Genomic DNA, 24,374 nt, shown 5'->3' with positions numbered 1-24,374 from the left:
CTGGAGAGCAAATGTTCTTTAAATGTGTGATGATTTTAAGAAAACGGCGTCACTCTTTGCAAGTTACCCGCATTGTATATGGCCTTCAGTGACCCTCCGGAGGACCCTTGCTATTTTGAAATAAACCTTTTGCTTTAAACACTGTATCATTCTGCTTTATATCACGACAAGATACTCCAAGCTCTTTTTGACCAAGCCATGTTTGTTGTTTCTTGAACATTTACTACATTTTAGAAATACTACTATAGTATTTGTTTAGTACCATTTCAATGAATGTATGAGGCAGCATGTCTAAGAATTGATTGTGTAGTGCCCAGCGGTCAGCCACGCCCTGAAACTGAGCAAGTGTGTGTGTGTGTGTGTGTGTGTTACAAAGAGTGGCAACAAAACCGGTTTTAAACCACTGGCAGTTTCAAGTTTCAAGTGTTGCTACACCAGAGCTACTCACACACAGGAACAGAAAAATGAAAAACATGCGTACATTAAGAAAAAGGAAAAATGAAGACTCAAATACTTGACTAAAACAGACAGAAAACAGGTAAAATGATAGAATAACCTGTTTTTTTAAATTAAAAGCCAAAATGTCTGCCTCATAGACCGGTATGACACACATAGTGCAACCAAGACATCAAAACTATTTAAAAGAGACAAACAGACCAAATAAATGATTCCACGATGAAAAAAACAACATTAACATGATCTAAAGCCTTCAAACAATCTGTTGTAATATTCCCACTTGTTGATACATACACATACATCACCTTTCAAAGTGTCAAGACGTTTTCGTAATGATTTTTAAAAGAATAGCTTTCGACTTACCCAGGCATCAAAACATCCTACATCAAAACTATTTAAATTAAACAAACAGACCAAAAAAATCTTCCACTGATAAAGAAACAACATAAGTATGATCTAAACAATTCTTTGTAATATTCCCACTTGTCGATACACATCTACACAGTAAATTTTGAAGTGTTAAAATAACACTAAAAGAGTTAAATTTAACACTATTTCCGAGTGTATTTGGTCCCACTCAGAATTGGAGTTAAATTAACTTTCTTCAAAGTGTTACAATTTTAGAGTTAAATTAACTCAAAATAGAGTTAAAAATACACTGTATAGTGTTATTTAAAGCCTTATAGAGTACTTTCTACACCCCATTTTTAACTACCGAAATTGACACCAACACTAGGAGGCATTCTACTCCAGCTGTTGTTATATTAACTCAGATAGAGTTAATGGAGTTTGACACTGCATATTTAACACTGGGGAATTTACTGTGTATAAATGTCAAGGTTTTTTTGTTATGATTTTTAAAAGAATAGCTTTCGACTTACCCAGAATAGAAGGTTGAAGATGAATAGAAGGTATTTGACACACTTATTCACAGCCATGGCTTTTCCTTTTTTATTCGATTTATTGGTGCTTCCTCTGTAGCTCCTCACACACTAGTCTCGCTGTGACTAAAGCCTACTGAGTGACAGCAGCTGCCTAGCGTCCCTCCCCCAAGGGCTGGTAAACAGACCGGCCTGCTCTACCTGTTTCTGTAGAATGAGGGTGTGTCCATTGTGGACTTTTTTTTTTTTACTTTATTACACCTTGTTCTCCCCTAACACACTTCCCTTGTCTAGGATATGAAAAAGCAGCAGGTTGCTTTTTCCTATCCTAAGCAAGGCAAGTTTGTTTGTATAGCACAATTCAGACACAAGGGAATTCAAACGGCTTTACTGGGGGCAAAACAAAAAAATATATAAAATTAAGGCATAAGAATATATATGAAAATGATACTTCGGTTCTTCCTGATAACTGCTCTTTTTGTCTTTACTACGATGCCTTCTCTCTCTCTCTCTCTCTCTCTCTCTCTCTTTCTCTCTCTCTCTCTCTTTCTCTCATATGACCAAGTAAGCATGACATTTTTGAAAAAACTAACAAAAAATCTAAACTACACGTGTGTGTGTGTGTGTGTGTGTGTGTGTGTGTGTGTGTGTGTGTGTGTGTGTGTGTGTGTGTGTGTGTGTACCCTGTCACTCTCCACCTACCGCCTCATGTCTTGCCAGAGGAATGAGCAAATAAAAGCTCAAGACGAGCCCCTCAGGCTTTGAAACCAACGCATTGCAAATATCTCTCGTGTCTACAAAGCATTGTTTTACCCTGACAACAGTCTCATCTGAACAAATCAAAAGATAACATTGTTGTGACTTTTTCACAAAATGCCATGAGATAAGGATGTGACCTATTTGAATGTACTACATTACCCCCATGGGTGTTGACAGGCTTTGTTTTAAGAAATGGTAAAATGTGTAATCTTTAAAATGATTTGAAGATTAATTTATCGACTGGATTATTCATCTGGGGCACATTCAATGTAGTGTGCAGAATTAAATGGCATTTTTCAGAGCAGACTTGGTAGACATATCCATAAGTATGTTATAATTAGTATATAATAAATTAAAATAAAAGTTCATTTTAATACCCCTACAATAAGCGCTTTATATCTCCATAGGAACAGAGCTACTTACTCTTGTAAGAGGCAAAGTGTGTATTGTCTTTGGCAGTGTTGTGCCTGAACGCGTTCAATGAACGATCGTTCATGAACTCGTTCATATTGGGGGCGAACGTGAACTGAACGTGTGTATTTCTGCCTCGTGAACGTTTTTGCGAACGCGTTCATTCTGGCGTTTGTGAACGGCGCTCATTCAGTCGTTCAATCGTTCATTAGAGTGCCAGATTTCCATAGAAAACCCCCGCTAAAAGACATCGTAAACAGCCCTTAATATGTAGCTGAAAAACACCCAATCTGGCAACACATGCCACCACAGCGTCGCACCGCCGCTGCGTCATCAAAATGCGAAACACCGCGGAAAAAAACAAAAACAAATGAATGCAGCAGCACTTACTCAGACCATGGACCTAGCCTCAGGCTATACCCTCTTCTTCGTATGATTGTTACCTACCTCAGATTGTGTTTGTGTTGATAAGTATGTCAACACATCTTCTGGACTTTGTTGTTAACAGTAGGCCCTACACTGCAGTTTAGAATGGTCTCCTTGAGGGTTTTCCTAGTTTAAGTTGTAGGCTAATTTAGTTGTAGAACCTGCCTGGTATATTTTTCCAGTATTGCTTTCTTTGAATGGCATTTCATGAGAATTGTTTCCAGGTTTGGAAAATTATAAAAATGGAAAAACATTTGCACCTTAACCGTTTTTGTTTGAATAATTCTTCATTAAAAAGATCATTCGAACAACAACTTTTTCCTCATGTTTTTGAGAATATACTGTAGGGGTAAAAGCTGCAGCTGGCTTCTAGTGTGGACTGAATGTTATTGAAATAATTTCTGTCTGTGGTTCTATATGGTATGTGGCAATTATTTAGAAAAATAATAGCCTGCAGCAACATATTTAAAAAAAAAAGAACTATGAACTAGTTCATTTTTGAACTGTGAACTTAGTTCATAATTTTGAATTATGAACTATGAACTGAACTAGTTCATTTTAAAGGGTGTGAACTGAACTTTGAACTAGTTCACGTAGAAAAAGAACTTTCCCAACACTGGTCTTTGGTTGTTGCACATTTAAACATTCAGTAAACCTGCAAATAATGAAAAACGGCTCTTTGCTTCCATCTAGCGGTGAATGTGGAGAACTACAACTAAAGATCAGGAAACACTGTCAGAAACCCCTCCCTTTTTCATTGACTCACCACCGGTAACAGTTAGCTTTGAGCTACAGTTACAGAGATAAGACACGCGGCTGCATGAGACATACTGCATGTCCCTGGTAAGTCTTAACATTTTCACTATCATGTTGTTGTCAATGTGTAAAACATTGGTTTACTGACAGTTCACAGCTGGCTCAAAACTTATTGTAACTTTAAACCGACTTCCTTTTGCTGTTGTTAGTGTCCAGCTGGGGATGATCAAACTGGTGTTTTGCAGGCAGCTCTGTTTGCACGTCTTTGCCTGTGTGTTGACTTTAGCCTCGCATGTAAACTGATTGTAAAGGCAAGTCATTTGCATTGAAAAATGAACAGGTGTGTGCCAAAGTCCTTTAGAAAGATATTTTAAAATACAGCAAAATCATTAAAACATGTAAAAGTTGATTCGTCAGCCATTAGATTGACAGGGGAAGCTGATCTTAATGTGGTTGCAGGAGAACTGGACTTTGATCCTTGTAAACTCAAAGAAAGATGTCGAGAGAACTGAAAGTAAAACGTATTCAATCGAAAAAAATCGCATACATTTTATTGGACCCCATCCAGGTTACACATAGCAGGGGTAGGGGAGGACGCAGGGTGATGGAGGTGCACTGTAAATAATGGTGCTCTACTTCATATGCAATGGGGACGCTCAAAGGTACGAGTATCCATGATTGTATAAAAACAATTACCAGTCAAGATATTACTTTCACTTTCAGTTTGCATCTGGCTGTATTAAAGGACTTAAAGGCCTACTTCACCGGTTTGAATATGAAGGTGTATTGAATTCTGAGATCCTATGTAGTATAAATGTGCGAAAAAAATTGAAATCGGTTCATCCTAGCCTGAGAAAAGGCAGAAAGAGTGGTTTTTTTAACCCTATATTTCTCCTTCTCGTGACATCACAGAAAGAGAAATATAGGGTTAAAAAAAAACTTACTTTGTAAATATTACTGTGATGTCACAGTAAAAGACATCACAGTAATATTTACAAAGTAAGTTTTTTTTTAACCCTATATTTCGCCACGCCTCCCATGACCCTGGACCGTGACCCCTTGGCAAACACATTTTTGGGGGGAACCACTGTAAGGTGTTGCACTTAGAGTAGCCTACATTTTTTTCTATGTTTTTTGATAAGCTGTTGCACTCTCAGTAAACCTAGGCCTACCTGTATTTTGATAAGCTGTTGCACTCTTAGTAAACCTAGGCCTACCTGTATTTTGATAAGCTGTTGCACTTAGAGTACATTTATTTCTATGTATTTTGATAAACTGTTGAAGAGTTAACCTATTGTGTTTTCCTGAACTGATAAGATTGTTAAACACTTGAACAACAGGCAGCCTATGTTAATCAAATAGGGATTTTTTTTGATAAGCTGGTGAACTCTATTTGATAAAATAAAGACAATATATGCACTCCTATGTCGTTGTAGTGTTTTACAGTATATGTAGCTGGTGATGTGATGCTCATCAATTTTAGGCATTTTTTTCTGGCCCCTCATTTTGGATCATTTCCACCAACCGGCCCCCAAAACTAATTGAATAGCCCTGTTGTAGGCTGTTCCAGGAGTCAGGGGCACTGTGGCTAAAAGCAGTTTTACCAAGGTCAGACCGGGCGTATGGAATATTTATGGTTGATAAAATAAAGCTCAGGATTACTCCTACTAACTATAATGGCTTAGTAGCAATTCTCATTGCATGACCTGCATGTCTGAACTGGCCTTACAATCCTTTAAAAGCTGACAGACAAGTTTATTTTTCAAAATAACTGTGTTCCCTTGTACTCGGGACATAGGAGCTTCAGTCTCAGTAGTACTGAGTTCAGACCTATGTGCATTCCAGTACATCTGTTCATTTACCAAAATAAAAATAAATAAAAAATAATATCTAATATCCAAACTTGTGTGATCAGTTTGATAAGCAGTAGATAATGTTAGATGCACATTTACAAGAATTGCACCTTTGAAATGGCCTCATGATTTAACATGTCTCTTTTTTTTTAGCAGGAAACCATAATGGCAAAACTGGAGCTCTGGAAGACTCTGCAAGATTTGAAAGACGAAGAGTTTGTGAAGTTCAAGTGGATCCTGGCGCAGGAAAACATTGTGAAAGGCTTTCCAGGAATCCCAGTGGCTAAGCTGGAGAAGGCAGAGAGGGAAGGAACAGTGGATCTAATGGTGCAGAAATATCACCATGATGGAGCTCTGGAGATCACGCTCAAGATTTTAGAAAACATCAGCAGAAATGATTTGGTGCACAGTTTGCAAAAATCCAGCTCAGAACCGAAAGGTAAGACATGAGAAAGTGAAAATATATATATATAAACAAAAAAGGAAATCTCATCATAAATTATAAAATTTGTCATGGATTAAGTATCATACTAAAATAATAATTACGTTCTAATAAAATAAGTCTCAATGGTTTACGGTCTCAATGGGATTTACCTGTATAAATAAAAGGTTAAAAAAAAGAATAAATAAAAAAAGATAGCACTTAGCACTGCTCTGTAAAACTGACCAATGTTTGTTTTATTTCCTGCCTTGTTTTAGACCTGAAGAGCATCGTCCCTGTTCCTCTCAGAAGTGATTATGGAAGAAAGAAGGCCAAGCTCGGGGAAACAAAGGCTGAAATTGAGCGGTTGATCCAGGAGAGACAGATGAAGATCTTGGAAATCCAACGCTCCGAAGAACTCAGCAGTGAATCTGCACACAGACACATCACAGACAGTCAGCAGGTCTTCACTGTTTTGCAGCAGCTCGTCGAGACAACGTTGACTAATATGGTCGCGGAAATTGAAGAAAAACGGAAAACAGCAAAGAAACAGGCTGAGGGTTTTATCCGGGAGCTGGAGAAGGAAATCTCTGATCTGACGAAGATAATCACTGAGCTGGAGCAAGTCTCAAGCATAGAAAACCAGCTCGACTTCCTGAAAAGCTTCGCCAATCTTAACGGTGCTCGACCCACTAAGAACTGGACAGAAGTCAGTGTCACTCCGCCGTCATATGGGATAAGTGTGGGATCCTCTGTGAATCAACTGGAGGAAAACATACGCAGAGAGAAAGAGAAGTTGATCGCTAAAGCCAAGCTGAACAGACTCCGGCAGTTTGCAAGAGATGTGACTCTAGATCCGGATACAGCTTCTCCTCACCTCATTTTATCTGACGATGGGAAACAAGTTTACTGTGGTGGAGTGAGACGAAACCTCCCAGACAATCCAGAAAGATTTAATACTGCCATCAATGTCTTGGGAAAGCAGAGTTTCTCTTCCGGAAGATTTTACTACGAGGTTGATGTTAAGCAAAAGACTTCCTGGGATTTAGGTGTTGTGAAAGAGTCGATTAACAGGAAAGGATCGATCATATTGAGCCCCAAAAATGGCTACTGGACTATAGGTTTAAAGAATGGCGACAAGTACATAGCTTCTGCTTGTTGTCTGAGTGTAAATTGTCAGCCGAAGAAGGTGGGAGTGTTTGTGGATTATGAGAAAGGCTCCGTCTCCTTTTATGACGTAGATTCTGCTGATATTATTCACTGTTTTACTGACTGTTCCTTCACTGAGAAACTCTACCCATTCTTCAGTCCTGGTCTACATCACGGTGGTAAAAACTCCACACCTCTGATCATCTCTCCTGTATTTTGAAGTAATATTTTTTGATTATCCACTCACTACAGATTAAAAGTCATGTGGTCTGCTTGAAAGGGGTTACTGGGATCGTTCAGAGACTATTCAACAATTTAACGGTTTGTGAGGTTTACCGAGTGGTATTATCAGGTTCTCTATAGAATTGTGAAATGTTGGGGCGCTCCGGTGGCGTAGTGGATGGAGAGAAATCCAACTTGTGGACCTTTACTGCATGTCATCCCCCCCCCCCTCTCTCTCTCTCTCTCTCTCTCTCTCTCTCTCTCTCTCTCTCTCTCTCTCTCTCTCTGTCTACCCATTTCAACTCTGTACTGTCTAATAATAAAAGCTTGAAAAATACCAACAAACAAAGAAAGAATTGTGAAATGGTGCCTCTCTCTGCACTAGTATTCTGTATCTTAGTCACTGTATTCATTTAAAATTTTGCAAAATAAAAAAATTGTAAAGACACATGAAAGAAGGGAATCCCAATAATAACCTGCTTCAATGAATACATTGCAACAGGTGGTCAAAATGGGGATTTGAACATTAAATAGAAAACATTAAGTGCATTCAGAAATAATCTATGAATCTTTTCGCCAGTAAATTTGTGAACACATCTCAGATAGGATGAAAACCTAAATGCACGCTTCTACGCCGCAAGATTACCATCTGCACGGTGGTTTTGACAGTGCTGACCATTTTAATTTATGCCCATCTATGCTAAAAAATAAAGATTGAAACATTAATGTCTCATTTAAGCAGAAGGAAGTATATGTTTGATTATGTTTTTTTTTTACTTAATCTGATCTTTTGGGGGAAGCGAGCTGAACATTTAACAGCAGGAAGAGGAAGCCAAAGTTAATCTGTGACCCATCTCTCCTTGACTGAAGAGCTCGAAGGAACTTTAGGTCTAAAATACCAAGTGTTATTTTAAATAGTTAACTTCATTTATCATCTTTCTACATTTGAAGAACTCTGCTTGGTGAGTATTGTTAAAACAGATAAGAAAACATATTTTCTGTATTTCTTTTCTCTTCATGTCTGCATTTTGGAAAGATTAAATATGTGGGGAGTACCTCGAGTCTAGTCTATTAGGGAATCAGCACTATTATCATTATAATTATTATTGGTAATCATAGTAGTAACAAAATAAACGATTGAATAGCAGATTTTTCAGAAGAAATGCAGCTTAAAGTGATTTACAACAAGAAAATGAAAAGCACTTGGCAACAAATATAAAAATTGGACTAGAATAGAATGCCATACTTCATGTAAAGTAATACCCACTAAGATTTAAAAAAGAAACAAACATTGAATCCATAAAATAAAATTAATATGTATAAAGTCAAGTAGAAGCCACCATTTGGAAAGATTTGCATAAGTGCGTATTTGGCCCGTCTCAGGAAGTCATAGCTTTTTAAGGATAATGTTAAAGAGTTAACTTTTTGGCTTTCTTTTTACCTAGATATTGATAAAGTATGCAACCCTGCATTTCTTTAAGATGTTGAGAAACAAACTTTGGTTTAACCATGACATACACTAAACAAAAATATAAACACAACACTTTAGTTTTGGCTCCCATTTTTCATGCACTTAACTTAAAAATCTAAAACTTTTTCTATACACAAAATTAACATCTCTCAAATATTGTTCACAAATCAGTCTGAATCTGTGTTAGTGAGCACTTCTCCCTTGCCGAGATTATCCATCCCACCTCACAGATGTGGCATTTCAAGATGCAGATTACACAGCATGAATATTACACAGGTGTGCCTTTGAGTGGCCACAAGAAAAGGCCACTCTTAAATGTGCAGTTTTATTTTATTTCGGGGGTCAGGAAACCAGTCAGTTTCTTTTTAAATCTTTATTTATACAACATTACAACAATGTGACTGGAGACTCTTTTTCAAGGGAGACCTTTTCTCATTTACACGTTGAGGTGTTCTAGTGGCATTACAGTATCTGGTGTGACCACAATTTTATATTATTTCCAATAGATTTACACAGATGTGTCAACGGTATTTGAGAGAGATGGTTATTTTAGTGTATATGGAAAGTTATACATTTTTAATTAAGCGCATGAAAAAAGGGAGCAAAAACAAAAGTGTTGCGTTTATATATTTTTTTCAGAGTATTTAAGATTCCCGAGACACGTACCAGATGATCTCTGATATTTACTATGTGTATAAACATTGCAAATATGTGATATTGTGTTAGTTGTTTTTCTGGTGGTAGATAGGTGGAATCCAAGATGAACAGTTGCACTGGTTTAGTATTATTAGATGAGAGGAATTATTCAGAAAAATTAATTCCTTTCATTTTCAACAGGAAGCTAGCCTGGCATTCCCAGACCTGCCACTAGGCGCTGGCAAATTAAATTTGCTGCGCCTGTTGGTCTGGACATGCTCCGTTGAAGCTTTATTAAGAAGACCAGAAATCTGGGCTCACATTTCAATTGAACCTATCTAATATGGGCGCGCCAGAGCCCTTTATATGGTACTCTGGGGAGGACGTAACCGGATGACGACAGTGACGTGCATGCGACGTCGAAGCCGTGATAGTAAACATCAAAGATGGCTGCGGATATGTTGTGTGAGTTTCAGACTGCTTTGGCCTCGACCCTTTACGATTTGGAAGACGGCACTCAAATCTTTCATTAGCAAGTAAGTGGAATGTTCTGTTTTGCCGACCGACAACGGCAAACGTTTAATTTAACAGTTTAACAGCTGTTCGCTAAACGAACGGAGCTTACGTCATCTTGTGCATCGCTCTGATTGGTTGTAGTGCTATCCAACTGTGTGCAGTGGCATTTGAAATGCACGAGTAGGAGCCGCCCCTTGAGTTGGAAATTACTATTGATCGTGGCCAGACCCTCTATCGTTCAAGATATCAGGGTCTGGATTTCCAGGCTAACAGGAAGCCACAATGAAGAATAATAAAGAGGAGCTCTTGAATATTCTGCAGAACTTAGAACATGAAGAGTTTAAGATCTTCAAATGGTTCCTGAAGCAGGATAACATCCTGGAAGGCTTTCCAGGCATCCCAGCAGCCCAGTTTAAGGTTAGGGGGAACAGGCAGGAAACAGTGGATCTGATGGCACAGCAATATGACGGCCCTGGAGCTCTGGAGGTAACCTTGAAGGTTTTAGAAAAGATCAACAGGAAGGATCTGGTGCAGCATTTGCAGAACTCCAGCTCCGGAGGAGAAGGTAAGTCGTACAAAGGGAAATATAAACCTCTGAAAACAAAGCTGTCGCTTCATTAAAACTACAATATAATAATGTGACATATTGCGTTTATTTGCCTTGTTTTTAGACCTCAACACACATTACGTTGGAGCTGAAGCAGAGGAGTTTAACATACAAGAGGAGTTGGTGCAGCAGTTTGCAGTGGATGTGACTTCAGATCCTGACACAGCATATCCTGACCTTCTGTCTGCTGATGGGAGACAAGTACACCCTGAGAGATGTCGGAGATCGGTTATTGTTCTAGAACTACTTGTAGTGTTTGTGGGTGTGTGTTTGATTTGCCGAGTTGTATACTTCAAGACACATTCTGTTGGTGCTCATACAGAGGAGGGTAACTTAAAGCAGGTAAACCTAATGGTGGCCCAGCAGTTTGCAGAGTGTAAGACACAACTGAACCAACTTAATGAAACTGTGAGCATCTTAGGAAAGCAGAAAATCAGCAAAAAAAAATCTACCAAGTGTGTTGCCCATAAGGTAGAGGTGGGTAACTTAAAGCAGGCAAACCTAATGGTGGCCCAGCAGTTTGCAGACTGTAAGACACAACTGAACCAACTTAATGAAACTGTGAGCATCTTAGGAAGGCGTGTTAATTCTATCACAAGTGTTATCCATAAGGCAGAGGGGGGTAACTTAACGCAGGCAAAGCTAATGGTGGCTCAGCAGTTTGCAGTGGATGTGACTCTGGATCCTGATACAGCAAATCCTTGGCTCATTCTGTCTGATGATGGGAAACAGGTATATTATGGTGATGAGAGCAAGAAACTACCGGACAACCCAAAGAGATTTATTATATATGCGATGATCTTAGGAAAGCAGGGTTTCATTAAAGGAAAATTTTACTTTGAGGTTCAGGTTAAAGGGAAGACGGCCTGGACCTTAGGAGTCGCCAAAGAGTCGATTAACAGGAAGGGAAAGATCACACTGGATCCTGAATATGGTTTCTGGACAATGTGGTTGATGAATGGGGATAAATACAAAGCTAATGACAGTCCTTCTGTCCCTCTCTCTCTGAAGTCGCCTCCTGAGAAAATTGGAGTGTTTGTGGACTATGAGGAGGGTCTGGTCTCCTTTTATGATGTAGATACAGCAGATCTTCTCTACTCCTTTACCAACTGCTCTTTCACTGAGAAACTCTATCCATACTTCAGTCCCAATCTTAATGACGGGGGTAAAAACTCTGCCCCTCTGATCATCTCTCCTGTCAATCTGAAAGATTAATCATACTTGTCGGTGTTTTCAGTTATTCTAGTTGATTACACTTTTACTCAGATTGTAGAAGTTAAGTTTAAAATTGTCAAAGTCACCAAGCCAAACCTACGATACCAAGAGTAATAAAGAACCATATTGTCTCAGTTGAAAGTACCCACTGTCGTTTTTAACCCGATGGCAACCGGGAATCTCACATTATTGAGAAAAAAAAAAAAAAAAAAAAAATGTATAGCGGCGAATACAAGTCATCTATCTACAGCCTATTTTTATAAAGAACTGGTGCTAATTATTAAATAAACGCTCATGTTATTTATCTAATTTAAGTGCACGTAGTAGTGTCTGCTGCGTTGCATCTCTCCTCTGCTCCGTTTTGTGAAGGGGAGGGGGCGGCCCTCCTCCGCCAACACACACACCGACACACACATCTCGGCACAATAGAGGTGCGCGCCGCACTCAAAGTCAGAGAGTTAGAGAAGAGAACTAATCGCGTTACGTTGGTGTGACAGAAAGTCCAAAAGCCAACTAGTAAATTGGTCGACCCCAAAGGTCTGAAAAGCAGCTAAAATATCCGCGTTTTTTTAAATGCACCCAACGAGAATCTAGTAGTTTCAAGGATGCTAACGTTAGCTCTGCTGCTAGCAGCCCAATACCAGTTAATGTGCAGGTCAACACAAACATCAGCATCAGTTAGCAGAGGAACATCTTTACAGCCTGCATGTAGATCTCAATAAATGGACTAAAGGTGTCTGACTTCACAGGCAGTGGAAGCTTGATAGTGGGCTACTGGAAAAGTGTTCAAAACAGCCTGTCCTAAGCCACATTTTGAGATTTTGAATAACATAAAATCAAAAAACTTCTAAAAACAGATTGTTGCAGGCCTGTCTTGCAGAAAAATGTTTGAAGAATTGCTGTTGTAAAAAGAATAAGGTAAAAAAAAACATTGGTGTGACCAGTGTTTTTTTTAGGGCTGTTAAAGTTCCTTACATGTCTCATTCGCAGTTATTGTATGTTCAGAAAATTAGAAAATTACAAATGTTCCAACTTAAATAATATTTGAATAATGGCCTCCACTTCCAGTTAGACCCTTAACTCATCTATAACACTGTCTATGATGAGTTAACACATTGTAAATAAAGAGCAAATATAACAATTATTTGAACACCACTAATAAAAAATATGTTTGTATAAGGGCCAGTAAAAATGGACTTCAAACCCACTTGGACGACCGGGCAAGTGAAAAAAAAACCTTAGCGTTGAGCCCTGACCTTGATGAGCAGGTCTGAGTTTTTGTTTGTACCTTGAATTGTACAATATATTCCTGCTCATTGCGAAGCGTATCAATTTAAAAGTGGGATTTACAGTAACATCCCTGGGTTTCAAACGGTTTCCCTATTTAACATGTGGTGGCAGTAATGTGCCAGGTACTATACCAAATAAAAGCACCAAGAAAATGTAACTATCATGGTCTCTGTACAAGTGAGTAGAAACACATTTTAAAGTTATCAAAAGCTGCAGAGTGCCTTTAAAATATAATATTTGTGTGAAGACATGTATATACAATATTTCAAATTCTGGTTAAATTGTTTTCTTTATTGGTTCATTTATTTTTGTTGTAATCCATCCTGGCTTTTACTGTTGTAACAGATGTGACCGCCTGCACATAAGATGCTTGAGAATCGTACATATTTTTGATCTGTTAGATTTGGATCTAAAAATGTGGATTCAAATGTGTAATAAATGAAATAAGGTTGACTGTTGGATGAATGGAAATACAAGGACCAGTGGAAAGTTTTGTTTAGTTATGTTTGTAAACTGCAGAAAAATAGACTTTTGATTTAAGTTGTTTTGAGAAATGTGTGTCTGATATTGCAATTTAATGTTAATAAATGTTATCAAATGTGGATTTTTTTTTTGCCTCTTAACAATGTGTATACCTCCTCAGACAAGGATGGAAACTTCAAAACAGGTTTCTAACTGCTGATAAAGTGATGCATATAAACTTGTGGTTAGCCACTGTGAGATGTTTACATGACAAGTGTCACATATTCTGCTGCAAGAGGGAGGTGCTACCTCTCTCTGTACATGACTAGCAGATGTTATGACCTTTTAAGGATGAAACATAGGACAATAGATAGACTCTGAACTATCGTAATAATTCATTTTTGTGCTGAAGGATGTACATCTCCTAACATGTGAATATGTGATTGTGTTGTTTACATGTGGGAACCTGACGTTTATGACAAGTTGTACAAAACCAAAAGATGACAAGAAGTGGCAGTTGTTTTGGGGGGGAAGTGAAAATATGTCAGGAAGAGGAAGTCAATGATAACCCAACACCCATCTCTCCTTGACTAAAGATCTCAAAGGCAACTTTAGGTGTAAAAGTGTTATTTTGAAAAGTTTAACTGGATTGGTCATCTTCTACATTCGAAGAACCCTGCTTGGTGAGTAGTGTTAAACAGATTAGAGCACATGTGTTTCTTTCCTCTTTGTCTCTGCATTTTGGTTTTGATTAAAACTATTCAGAGTACTTTTACCAGCCTTGTCAGTCATGGGATTATTATGGGAAGTTTCAGTAGTAGTAGAAATATGATACAACTATGTGAAAAGCTCCTGTTATAGATGAAATGCAGCTCGGAGTGATTTACAATGAGGAACTTAGAAGCACTGACTTAAAATGCAAATCAAGTAGAACACAACATTTTGAAAAGAAGTGCAAAAAATAACTGCTTGGTTAGTATTATTAAAACAGTTTAAGAAACATTTTCTGTTTCTTCCCTCTTTGTCTCTGCATTTTGGTCAGATAAAATATCTAGAGAGTACTTTTTTCAGTCTTGTCTGCCATGGAATCATAATTTTTACAATTATTGTTTTATTATCTGTAGAAAGAGTTTAACACTTGAATCAAGAAGTCATATTTAGTTAAATAAAACAAATAATTTAAGTAAATGAGTAAACTAATATTAAGTGACCTGGATTTCCTGTTGTCTACAGGTAGTGTGTTAATTAGATAGGAAGGGAGATATCCCACTGGCTCCTGAAAAAGGTTTCTATGTTGAGATGCAGTCTTTACAGTGGCAAAAGGTGTTGAATCGGATGATTTGTGTTTTACCTCTCTACAAGAGTGGCACTGGTTGTATATTCTTATATTTTGATTTGTAATCAGACAAGGCGCATGTAGTGACACACTCACGGATAATTAGTATTTTAGACTTTTTGAATGTATTTTACCCACTAGTTTGTTAGAGTAGGGCGGTTGTTTTCAGAAGAGAGTCACTGTTCAATAGTCACAGTTAGACAGTTAGTTGGTGAACAGAGTGGACCATTAAGCAGCACAAGAAACACATGCTATCCTCAGGAGGTGTGGAACACAGACTTTACATGGTCTGCCTCTCTTGGCCATGTCAAATTTACGAGAGGATAAAAGCTCAATTGTGTGATAAGTGTATTGGGCTGCCCCCAAGTAACCAAATTGTTTCATGTATAATAAACTCAACAGGCTAAACACACTATCCTCAAGCCTAAACTTTTCTCTGAATTTTACCAGGAAGACAAAATGGAAAAGCTTTCAGAGAAGATCTTGAAAGAACTAGAGCAATTAAGCCCAGATGAGTTTAAGAAATTCAAATGGCACCTGAAAGAGGATAAAGAGATTCCAGCATCTCGACTGACTGAGGCAAAGGAGCTGGACACAGTGGATCTGATGGGGCAGAAATATGGCGGCACTGGAGCTCTCGAGGTAACCTTGAGGCTCTTGGAAAAGATCAGCAGGAACGATCTGGTGCAAAACTTGCAGAACTTCAGCTCAGGACTAACAGGTAAGTTGGGAGAAAGGAAGATATAAACTTCTGAAAATATAGGTGTTTTCTAATAAAAAAAAATTTAATTAGTTAAAAATATAATAATGGGACATATTGCATACGTTTCTTCTTCTTCTACTTCTTTTACAGCACATCCTAAACTTCTGTCTGGTGATGGGAAACTTGAACATCATGGTGAAGATAGTTTGAGACTAGCAGACAACCCTGATAGATTTTGGAGATTTGTTTCAGCAGTACTGGCAGCGTGTTTGGCTTACAATATATACCTAGACACACAGTTTGCAGAGTGTAAGACACAACTGAAACAATGTAATGAAACTGTCAGCATCTTAGGAAAGCGTGTAAATTCTATCACAAGTGTTACCCATAAGGCAGAGGGGGGTAACTTAAAGCAGACAAAGCTAATGATGGCCCAGCAGTTTGCAGTAGATGTGACTCTGGATCCTGATACAGCACATCCTAACCTCATCCTGTCTGATGATGGGAAACAGGTATATCATGGTGATGTGAAGAAGAAACTACCGGACAACCCTGAGAGGTTTAATTACACTGTGAGCGTCTTAGGAAAGCAGGGTTTCATTGAAGGAAAATTTTACTTTGAGGTTCAGGTTAAAGGGAAGACTAAGTGGACCTTAGGAGTCGCCAAAGAGTCGATTAACAGGAAGGGACCAATCACAGTGGGTCCTAAATATGGTTTCTGGACAATGCGGTTGAGGGATGGGGATGAGTACGTAGTTAATGACAGTCCGCCTGTCAGTCTCTCTCCGAAGTCGCCTCCTGAGAAGATTGGAGTGTTTGTGGACTATGAGGAGGGTCTGGTCTCCTTTTATGATGCAGATACTGCAGATCTTCTCTACTCCTTTACCAACTGCCCTTTCACAGAGACAATCTACCCATACTTTAGTCCTGGTCTTAATAACAAAGGTAAAAACTCTGCCCCTATGATCATTACTCCTGTCAATCTGAAAGATTAATCACACGTGTCGTTGTTTTCAGTTATTCTAGTGGATGACACTTTTACTCAGATTGAAGAAGTAAAGTTTAAAGTTGGTCAGAGTTGAGCTGTGAATAACGCGAGGTCACCAAGCCAAACCTAGAATACCTTTAAGAATATAAAATAACTATATTATCTCAGTTGAAAGTACCCACTGTCGTTTTTAACCAGTTGTGATGCTATACATTGATGAGCAGGTCTGACTTTTGTATGTACCTTGTATTATACAAACATGTAGCATTCAGGTATTGAATTACACATTCCTAATGATTGCGAAGTCTATCAAATTAAAAGTGGGATTTACAGTGACATGCCTGGGTTTCACACGATTCCCCTAAATAACAGGTGGTGGCAGTAATGTGCCATGTAACATCATATCAAATAAAAACGCCAAGAAGATGTAACTATCATGGCATCTGTTTTGAAAAAAGGAAAACAATAAATGAAATGCATGAGATTCTGACTGTGCACATTAACGTATCGCTGAGAACCTTAACGTTTGACTCGTAAAAGTAAGGACACATTTAAAATTGATCAAAGGCTGTGGAGGGACTTTTATTTAAAATCAAAATCTTTTTATTTAGTTTTAAGTATTACAAAGGTGCAAAGTTGTTCATTAGTAACGGACAGGTTTTATGAAAAGAATAAATAAAAAAGAACTTGTGTTTATATATGTTTTTACACCTATAAAAACATCAGCAATAAAAGGAAGCTCAAAATACCCTAAATAATCCCTCCCAAGTCACTGCCAGTGAGCATATGTCAGTCAGTATCAGTCAGTCACAATAGTTATCAATGTTAGGGGAATGGGAAGACTGTATTTACATTTGTGGAGGAACTTTTAAATAGAATATGTGGTAATGACATGTAAACTATATACTATACATATTTCAAATTCTGGTTGATTTCTTTATTGCTTCATTGACTTTTTGCTGTATCCCCTCCCAGCTTTGTAACATACAAGTGGCTTCACCTAAACTGCTCGAGAATTGTATTTCTTTATCTGTTAAGATTTGTCAAATGTGGATGTAAATGTGTATAAAATTAAATTAATTTGACTGATGGATTGATCGATTAAATACAAGGACTCGTGGAAATTTTTGTTCAGGTTTGTTTGTAAACTGCAGGAAAACAGGCTTTTGATTTAAGTTGTGTTGAAAAATGTTAACAAGTCTGATATTTCAATTATGTGGACACATTTTACATTGCGATTTAATGCTTTGAAATGTAAATCAATTAAATGCAATAAGTGTTTGTTGTTTTTAGTCAAATAGATGTTGGACTTTTGTTTCTGTCATTAATACATAAAAAATAAATATATAGTTTTGAAATTCCAAATAAAGTGACACTGAGGTTTGTATTATTGTTAAGTGAAACTGTCTTTACTCCTTTGAATTACGAAATCAACTGCACAAGTTTATAAAATGTTAAAAGGTGACTGATTGATGTATTACAAGTATAGATGACTTTTCTATGATATAACAATGTACAAATGGGGGATAAGTGTCTTAACAAACAGTCTGAAAATGAATTTGGTGCAGTATAACAACGTGCCACTAGATGACACCATTTTATCAATCCTAAAACAGATTTGTGAGGTGCCTTGCTCTGCTGCCAGCCAAAGTGTGTACCAATCATGATTCAAATAAATAATGTAGTGCCTGGCATTATATAGTTGATTATAACAAATGTTCATGTTGGCCTGGACTCTCTGACCAGGCTCCCCCATTGTTAGGCAATAGACTTGTAATGAATGTAAAAATTGGGACAGAATAGAATGCCATATTTCATGTTAAATAAAATGTGGTCTGTCTGAAGGGGTTACCGGGATCGTTCAGTGACTATACCACATGCAACAGTTTGTGAGGTTTACCGAGTGGTATTATCAGGTTCTCTATAGAATTGTTAAATGTTGGGGCGCTCCGGCGGCGTAGTGGATGGAGAGAAATCCGACTTGTGGAACTTTAGTGCAGGTCATCCCCCCCTCTCTCTCTCTCTGTCTACCCATTTTAACTCTGTACTATCAAATAAAAAAAGCTTGGAAAATGCCAGAAAAAAGAAAAAAAATTGAAATGTTTCCTCTCTCTGCACTAGTATTCTGTATCTTAGTCACTGTTTTCATTAAGAATTTTGCAAAATAAAAAATTGTAAAGACACATGAAAGAAGGGAATCCCAATAATAACCTGCTTCAATGAATACATTGCAACAGGTGGTCAAAATGGGGATTTGAACATTAACTAGAAAACATTAAGTGCATTCAGAAATAATCTATGAATCTTTTTGCCAGTAAATTTGTGAACACATCTCAGATAGGATGAAAACCTAAATGCACGCTTCTACGCTGCAAGATTACCATCTGCACGGTGGTTTTGACAGTGCTGAGAATTTTAATTTATGCCCATGTATGGTAAAAAATAAAGATTGAAAAATGAATGTCTCATTTAAGCGGAAGGAAGTATATGTTTGATTATGTTTTTTTTTACTTAATCTGATCTTTTGGGGGAAGCGAGCTGAACATATAACAGCAGGAAGAGGAAGCCAAAGTTAATCTGCGACCCATCTCTCCTTGACTGAAGAGCTCGAAGGAACTTTAGGTCTAAAATACTAAGTGTTATTTTAAATAGTTAACTTCATTTATCATCGTTCTACATTTGAAGAACTCTGCTTGGTGAGTATTGTTAAAACAGATAAGAAAACATATTTTCTGTATTTCTTTTCTCTTCATGTCTGTATTTTGGAAAGATTAAATATGTGGGGAGTACCTCGAGTCTAGTCTATTAGGGAATCAGCACTATTATCATTATAATTATTATTGGTAATCATAGTAGTAGTAGAAGTAGTAATACAATACAAAAAATACATTTGATTTGCAGTTTTTTCAGAAGAAATGCAGCTTAAAGTGATTTACAATAAGAAAATGAAAAGCACTTGGCAACAAATGTAAAAATTGGACTAGAATAGAATGCCATACTTCATGTAAAGTAATACCCACTAAGATTTAAAAAAGAAACAAACATTGAATCCATGAAATAAAATGAATATGTATAAAGTCAAGTAGAAGCCACCATTTGGAAAGATGTGCATAAATGCGTATATGGCCCGTCTCAGGAAGTCATAGCTTTTAAGGATAATGTTAAAGAGTTAACTTTTTGGCTTTCTTTTTACCTAGATATTGATAAAGTATGCAACCCTGAATTTCTTTAAGATGTTGAGAAACAAACTTTGGTTTAACCATGACATACACTAAACAAAAATATAAACACAACACTTTTCGGCTCCCATTTTTCATGCACTTAACTTAAAAATCTAAAACTTTTTCTATACACAAAATAAACATCTCTCTCAAATATTGTTCACAAATCAGTCTAAATCTGTGTTAGTGAGCACTTCTCCTTTGCCGAGATTATCCATCCCACCTCACAGATGTGGCATTTGAAGATGCTGATTAGACAGCATGAATATTACACAGGTGTGCCTTAGAGTGGCCACAAGAAAAGGCCACTCTTAAATGTGCAGTTTTATTTTACTTCGGGGGTCAGGAAACCAGTCAGTTTTTTTTAAATCTTTATTTATACGACATTACAACAATGTGACTGGAGACTCTTTTTCAAGGGAGACCTTTTCCCATTTACACGTTGAGGTGTTCTAGTGGCATTACAGTATCTTGTGTGACCACAATTTTATATTCTTTCCAATAGATTTACACAGATGTGTGAACGGTATTTGAGAGAGATGGTTATTTTAGTGTATATGGAAATAATAATAATAATAATTTGAATTTATATAGCGCCTTTCAAGGTACCCAAGGTCGCTTCACAAAAAAGGGGGGGAAGTACAGTGTTTGTGTACACAAGGAGGTGGGGCGGGTTAGAGGTCATAGGCCTCTGAGAAGAGGTGTGCCTTCAGGAGCTTCTTGAAGGACTCCACTGAAGTGGCACAGCGGATATGGAGGGGGAGCAGATTCCACAGAGTGGGGGCAGACGCACAAAAGGCCTGTCCCCAAAGGTCTTGAGTCTGGTGCGGGGGGTTGCCAGCTGGTCCTTAGCAGAGGACCTGAGGGACCGCAGGGGGGTGTAAGGATGGAGGTCAGAGAGGTAACGGGGGGCCAGAGCATGCAGGGACTTGTAGGTGAGTAGGAGGATTTTGAACTTGATCCGGGACTTAACTGGTAACCAGTGGAGCTGCATCAGGGTGGGGGTGATGTGCTGCCAGGGCTTAGTGCCAGTTAAAACCCTGGCAGCTGAGTTCTGGACATATTGCAGTCGGTCCAAGGTTTTGGAGGGGAGACCTGTGAGGATGGCATTACAGTAGTCCAGACGGGTGGAGATGAAGCAGTGGATGAGGGTTTCAGTGACTGAGTCTGAGAGTGAGGGTCGGAGTCTTGCGATGTTTCTCAGGTGGTAGAATGCAGATTTTGTGACACTGTTGATATGGGACTGAAATGACAGGGTGGGGTCAAGGATGACACCCAGGTTGCGGACTACGGGGATGGGGTGATACAGCAGCCATCCACTTCCAGAAGAAGATCCCCAACCTTCCTGAGCAGTGACTTGGGGGCCACGACCATGAGCTCAGTTTTATTGCTGTTCAATTTGAGTAGGTTAGAGGTCATCCAGGTTTTCAGTTCTTGCAGACAGTTGAGTGGAGCCGGTGGAAGCTGAGTTGAGGGTTTGGTGCTGATGTATAATTGGGTATCATCAGCGTAGCAGTGGAAACTGAGACCGTGATGACGAATGATTTGACCAAGGGGGAGCATGTAAATGGTGAATAGTAGAGGGCCTAGCACAGATCCCTGGGGAACACCATGGTTGACTGGTGCCATGGTGGAGGTGGCATTGTTCAAGGTGACATAGGGGAGAACGGGGTAATTTGTCACACGGGTTGGTTGTCACAATCGTTATATCTCAGAACCAGAAGGCGCCGTCTGTGAAATTTTGGTATGTAAATATCCAGAATTGGGATCAGAGGTCACCTACATAGTCTTCCTTGGAGTTAGACTGCTGAATTTGAGGTGAGAGGACTGTTTGTGTTTTTCATGTCAAATTGAAAATATTTAGCTCCTCAGTATTTTTCTTCTAGGCTTTTACACAATGGGTTCATAACAAAACAGTTGTTACCCATAAAAAGTGTGAAGGGTAAACTATAGTTTAGATTGTGGTTAGCGAGCTAATTAGTTGTCAGATGGTTGTTGGCCTTGATGCTAGCAAGAAATTCAAGTTGGGGTTGGTCGTCACATTTTTTGGGGGGTTGGTTGTCACATGTTATCCAAAGGCTACAGCCAGAAAAGGAACCCAATAATGAAAGAAATTGTCAAGCTGTATCCTCACTGACACCCCAGAGAAGGAAAGAATAGAGCAGGAAAAGGCAGCTAGCATGCAAAAGAAAAAAGGGCAACAAAATCAAAACAACCCAGTGCATCCCAAACTAGACCAGCTGCCAAGGCTACAGTAAATTATGTAGGCCTATTTGTCAACTTGACAATGCAATTAAATGTTCAAATTTAGTTCTACTTTCTTTCTTTCTTTTTATGATTATTCCCATTAAGATAACATTGTGACAAACAACCCCATAGTGTGTGACAACCGACCCCTTGATGGGGTTGGTTGTCACAATGTGTAAGGGTGTCTTTGATGATTAATTTCTTCTTTATTAAAATAAGATAGAAAAAGTGAGGGGTACACATTTCAAGCCAACACCTTAAGCTTCAATTTAATGTAGGAATGACTATTGAAAGATGTTTTGGTGATGAGCAATTCTCACTAGAGTAAAAAGTGTGCCTACTTACCCCGTTCTCCCCTATTGTTGGCGGTTGGAGAGGTAGGACTGAAACCAGGAGAGGGCTGAGCCACTGAGCCCAATGAGCTCAGCAAGACGGGTGAGGAGGATGGAATGGGATACTGTGTCAAAGGCTGCTGAGAGATCGAGGAGGATAAGAATGGAGATGAGGCCATTGTCGGCGGCAGTGAGGAGGTCGTTAGTGATTTTAATGAGGGCAGTCTCGGTACTATGGTGAATTCTGAAGCCAGACTGAAGGGGTTCAAAGAGCTCATGGTGGGCCATGTGGTGTTATATGTTATGTTATATGTGGAAAGTTATACATTTTTAATTAAGCGCATGAAAAAAGGGAGCAAAAACAAACGTGTTGCGTTTATATATTTTTTTCAGTGTATTGAAGATTCCCGAGACACGTACCAGATGATCTCTGATATTTACTATGTGTATAAACAATGCAAATATGTGATATTGTGTTAGTTGTTTTTCTGGTGGTAGATAGGTGGAATCCAAGATGAACAGTTGCACTGGTTTAGTATTATTAGATGAGAGGAATTATTCAGAAAAATTAATTCCTTTCATTTTCAACAGGAAGCCACAATGACGAATAATAAAGAGGAGCTCTTGAATATTCTGCAGAACTTAGAACATGAAGAGTTTAGGATCTTCAAATGGTTCCTGAAGCAGGATAACATCCTGGAAGGCTTTCCAGGCATCCCAGCAGCCCAGTTTAAGGTTAGGGGGAACAGGCAGGAAACAGTGGATCTGATGACACAGCAATATGGCGGCCCTGGAGCTCTGGAGGTAACCTTGAAGGTTTTAGAAAAGATCAACAGGAACGATCTGGTGCAGCATTTGCAGAACTCCAGCTCCAGAGGAAAAGGTCAGTCGTACAAAGGGAAATACACTCAACAAAAATATAAACGCAACACTTTTGTTTTTGCTCCCATTTTTCATGAGATGGACTTAAAGATCTAAAATTCATTCCAGATACACAATTGTACCATTTCTCTCAAACATTGTTCACAAATCTGTCTAAATGTGTGATAGTGAGCACTTCTGCTTTGCTGAGATAATCCATCCCACCTCATGATTAGTGCACAGGTGTGCCTTAGACTGTCCACAATAAAAGGCCACTCTGAAATGTGCATTTTTTTGCTTCATTGGGGGTCTGGGGACTCAGAACCAGTCAGTATCTGGTGTGACCACCATTTGCCTCATGCAGTGCAACACATCTTCTTGGCATAGAGTTTATCAGATTGTCAATTGTGGCCTGAGGAATGTTGGTCCACTCCTCTTCAATGGCTGTGCGAAGTTGCTGGAGACGGCTTATGGTGGAGAAATGAACATTCAATGCACGAGCAACAGATCTGGTTGACATTCCTGCTGTCAGCATGCCAATTGCACGCTCCCTCAATGCTTGTGGCATCTGTGGCATTTTGCTGTGAGACAAAACTGCACATTTCAGGGTGGCCTTTTATTGTGGACAGTCTAAGGCACACCTGTGCACTAATCATGATGTCAGATCAGCATCTTGATGTGGCACACCTGTGAGGTGGGATGGATTATCTCAGCAAAGCAGAAGTGCTCACTATCACACATGTAGACAGATTTGTGAACAATGTTTGAGAGAAATGGTACAATTGTGTATCTGGAATGAATTTTAGATCTTTAAGTCCATCTCATGAAAAATGGGAGCAAAAACAAAAGTGTTGCGTTTATATTTTTGTTGAGTGTATAAACCTCTGAAAAGGTGTTGCTTCATTAAAATTACAATATAATAAAGTGACATGTTGCGTTTATTTGCCTTGTTTTTAGACCTCAAGACACATTATGTTGGAGCTGAGGCAGAGGAGTTCAACATACAAGAGGAGTTGGTGCAGCAGTTTGCAGTGGATGTGACTTCAGATCCTGACACAGCACATCCTGACCTTCTGTCTGCTGATGGGAGACAAGTTCACCCTGAGAGATTTCGGAGATCTGTCATTGTTCTAGAACTACTTGTAGTGTTTGTGG

The 24,374-nt window shown here is 38.6% G+C and overlaps 3 protein-coding genes and 1 long non-coding RNA gene across 5 annotated transcripts in view; 2 read left to right on the top strand and 2 right to left on the bottom strand.

Moving 5' to 3' along the window:
* The window catches only part of tspan9b (tetraspanin 9b), a 52,142-nt gene extending 50,667 nt beyond the window's left edge, over positions 1-1,475 (bottom strand). For both annotated transcript variants that reach the window (XM_080051028.1, XM_080051027.1), the window contains exon 1: positions 1,338-1,475. In XM_080051028.1, the coding sequence (XP_079907154.1) occupies positions 1,338-1,394 (57 nt within the window). In that variant the 5' untranslated portion in view covers positions 1,395-1,475. The remainder of the gene's footprint in view (positions 1-1,337) is intronic.
* LOC307268410 overlaps positions 1-24,374 on the bottom strand; it is a 205,138-nt gene that overhangs the window by 21,661 nt on the left and 159,103 nt on the right. The gene's annotated exons all lie outside the window — the stretch shown is intronic.
* On the top strand, positions 3,732-7,520 carry LOC307268406 (E3 ubiquitin-protein ligase TRIM69-like). Its single transcript, XM_080051025.1, has 3 exons — positions 3,732-3,776; positions 5,696-5,981; positions 6,242-7,520. Exons 1-3 carry the CDS (start codon positions 3,768-3,770, stop codon positions 7,330-7,332), a joined length of 1,386 nt encoding a protein of 461 aa, XP_079907151.1. The 5' UTR covers positions 3,732-3,767; the 3' UTR covers positions 7,333-7,520.
* Positions 15,327-16,565, top strand: LOC307268711 (E3 ubiquitin-protein ligase TRIM69-like; the record flags this gene model as incomplete). The annotated part of the gene is made up of 2 exons (XM_080051447.1): positions 15,327-15,588; positions 15,967-16,565. The coding sequence occupies 2 exons, from the start codon at positions 15,327-15,329 to the stop codon at positions 16,563-16,565; spliced, it is 861 nt and encodes a 286-aa protein (XP_079907573.1).

Source organism: Ammodytes marinus (genome assembly GCF_949987685.1).
Source record: "Ammodytes marinus genome assembly, chromosome: 22".
Lineage (NCBI taxonomy): Eukaryota > Metazoa > Chordata > Actinopteri > Uranoscopiformes > Ammodytidae > Ammodytes > Ammodytes marinus.
Note: the sequence above shows the minus strand (reverse complement) of the source record. Positions and strands in the feature narration are given on the sequence as shown.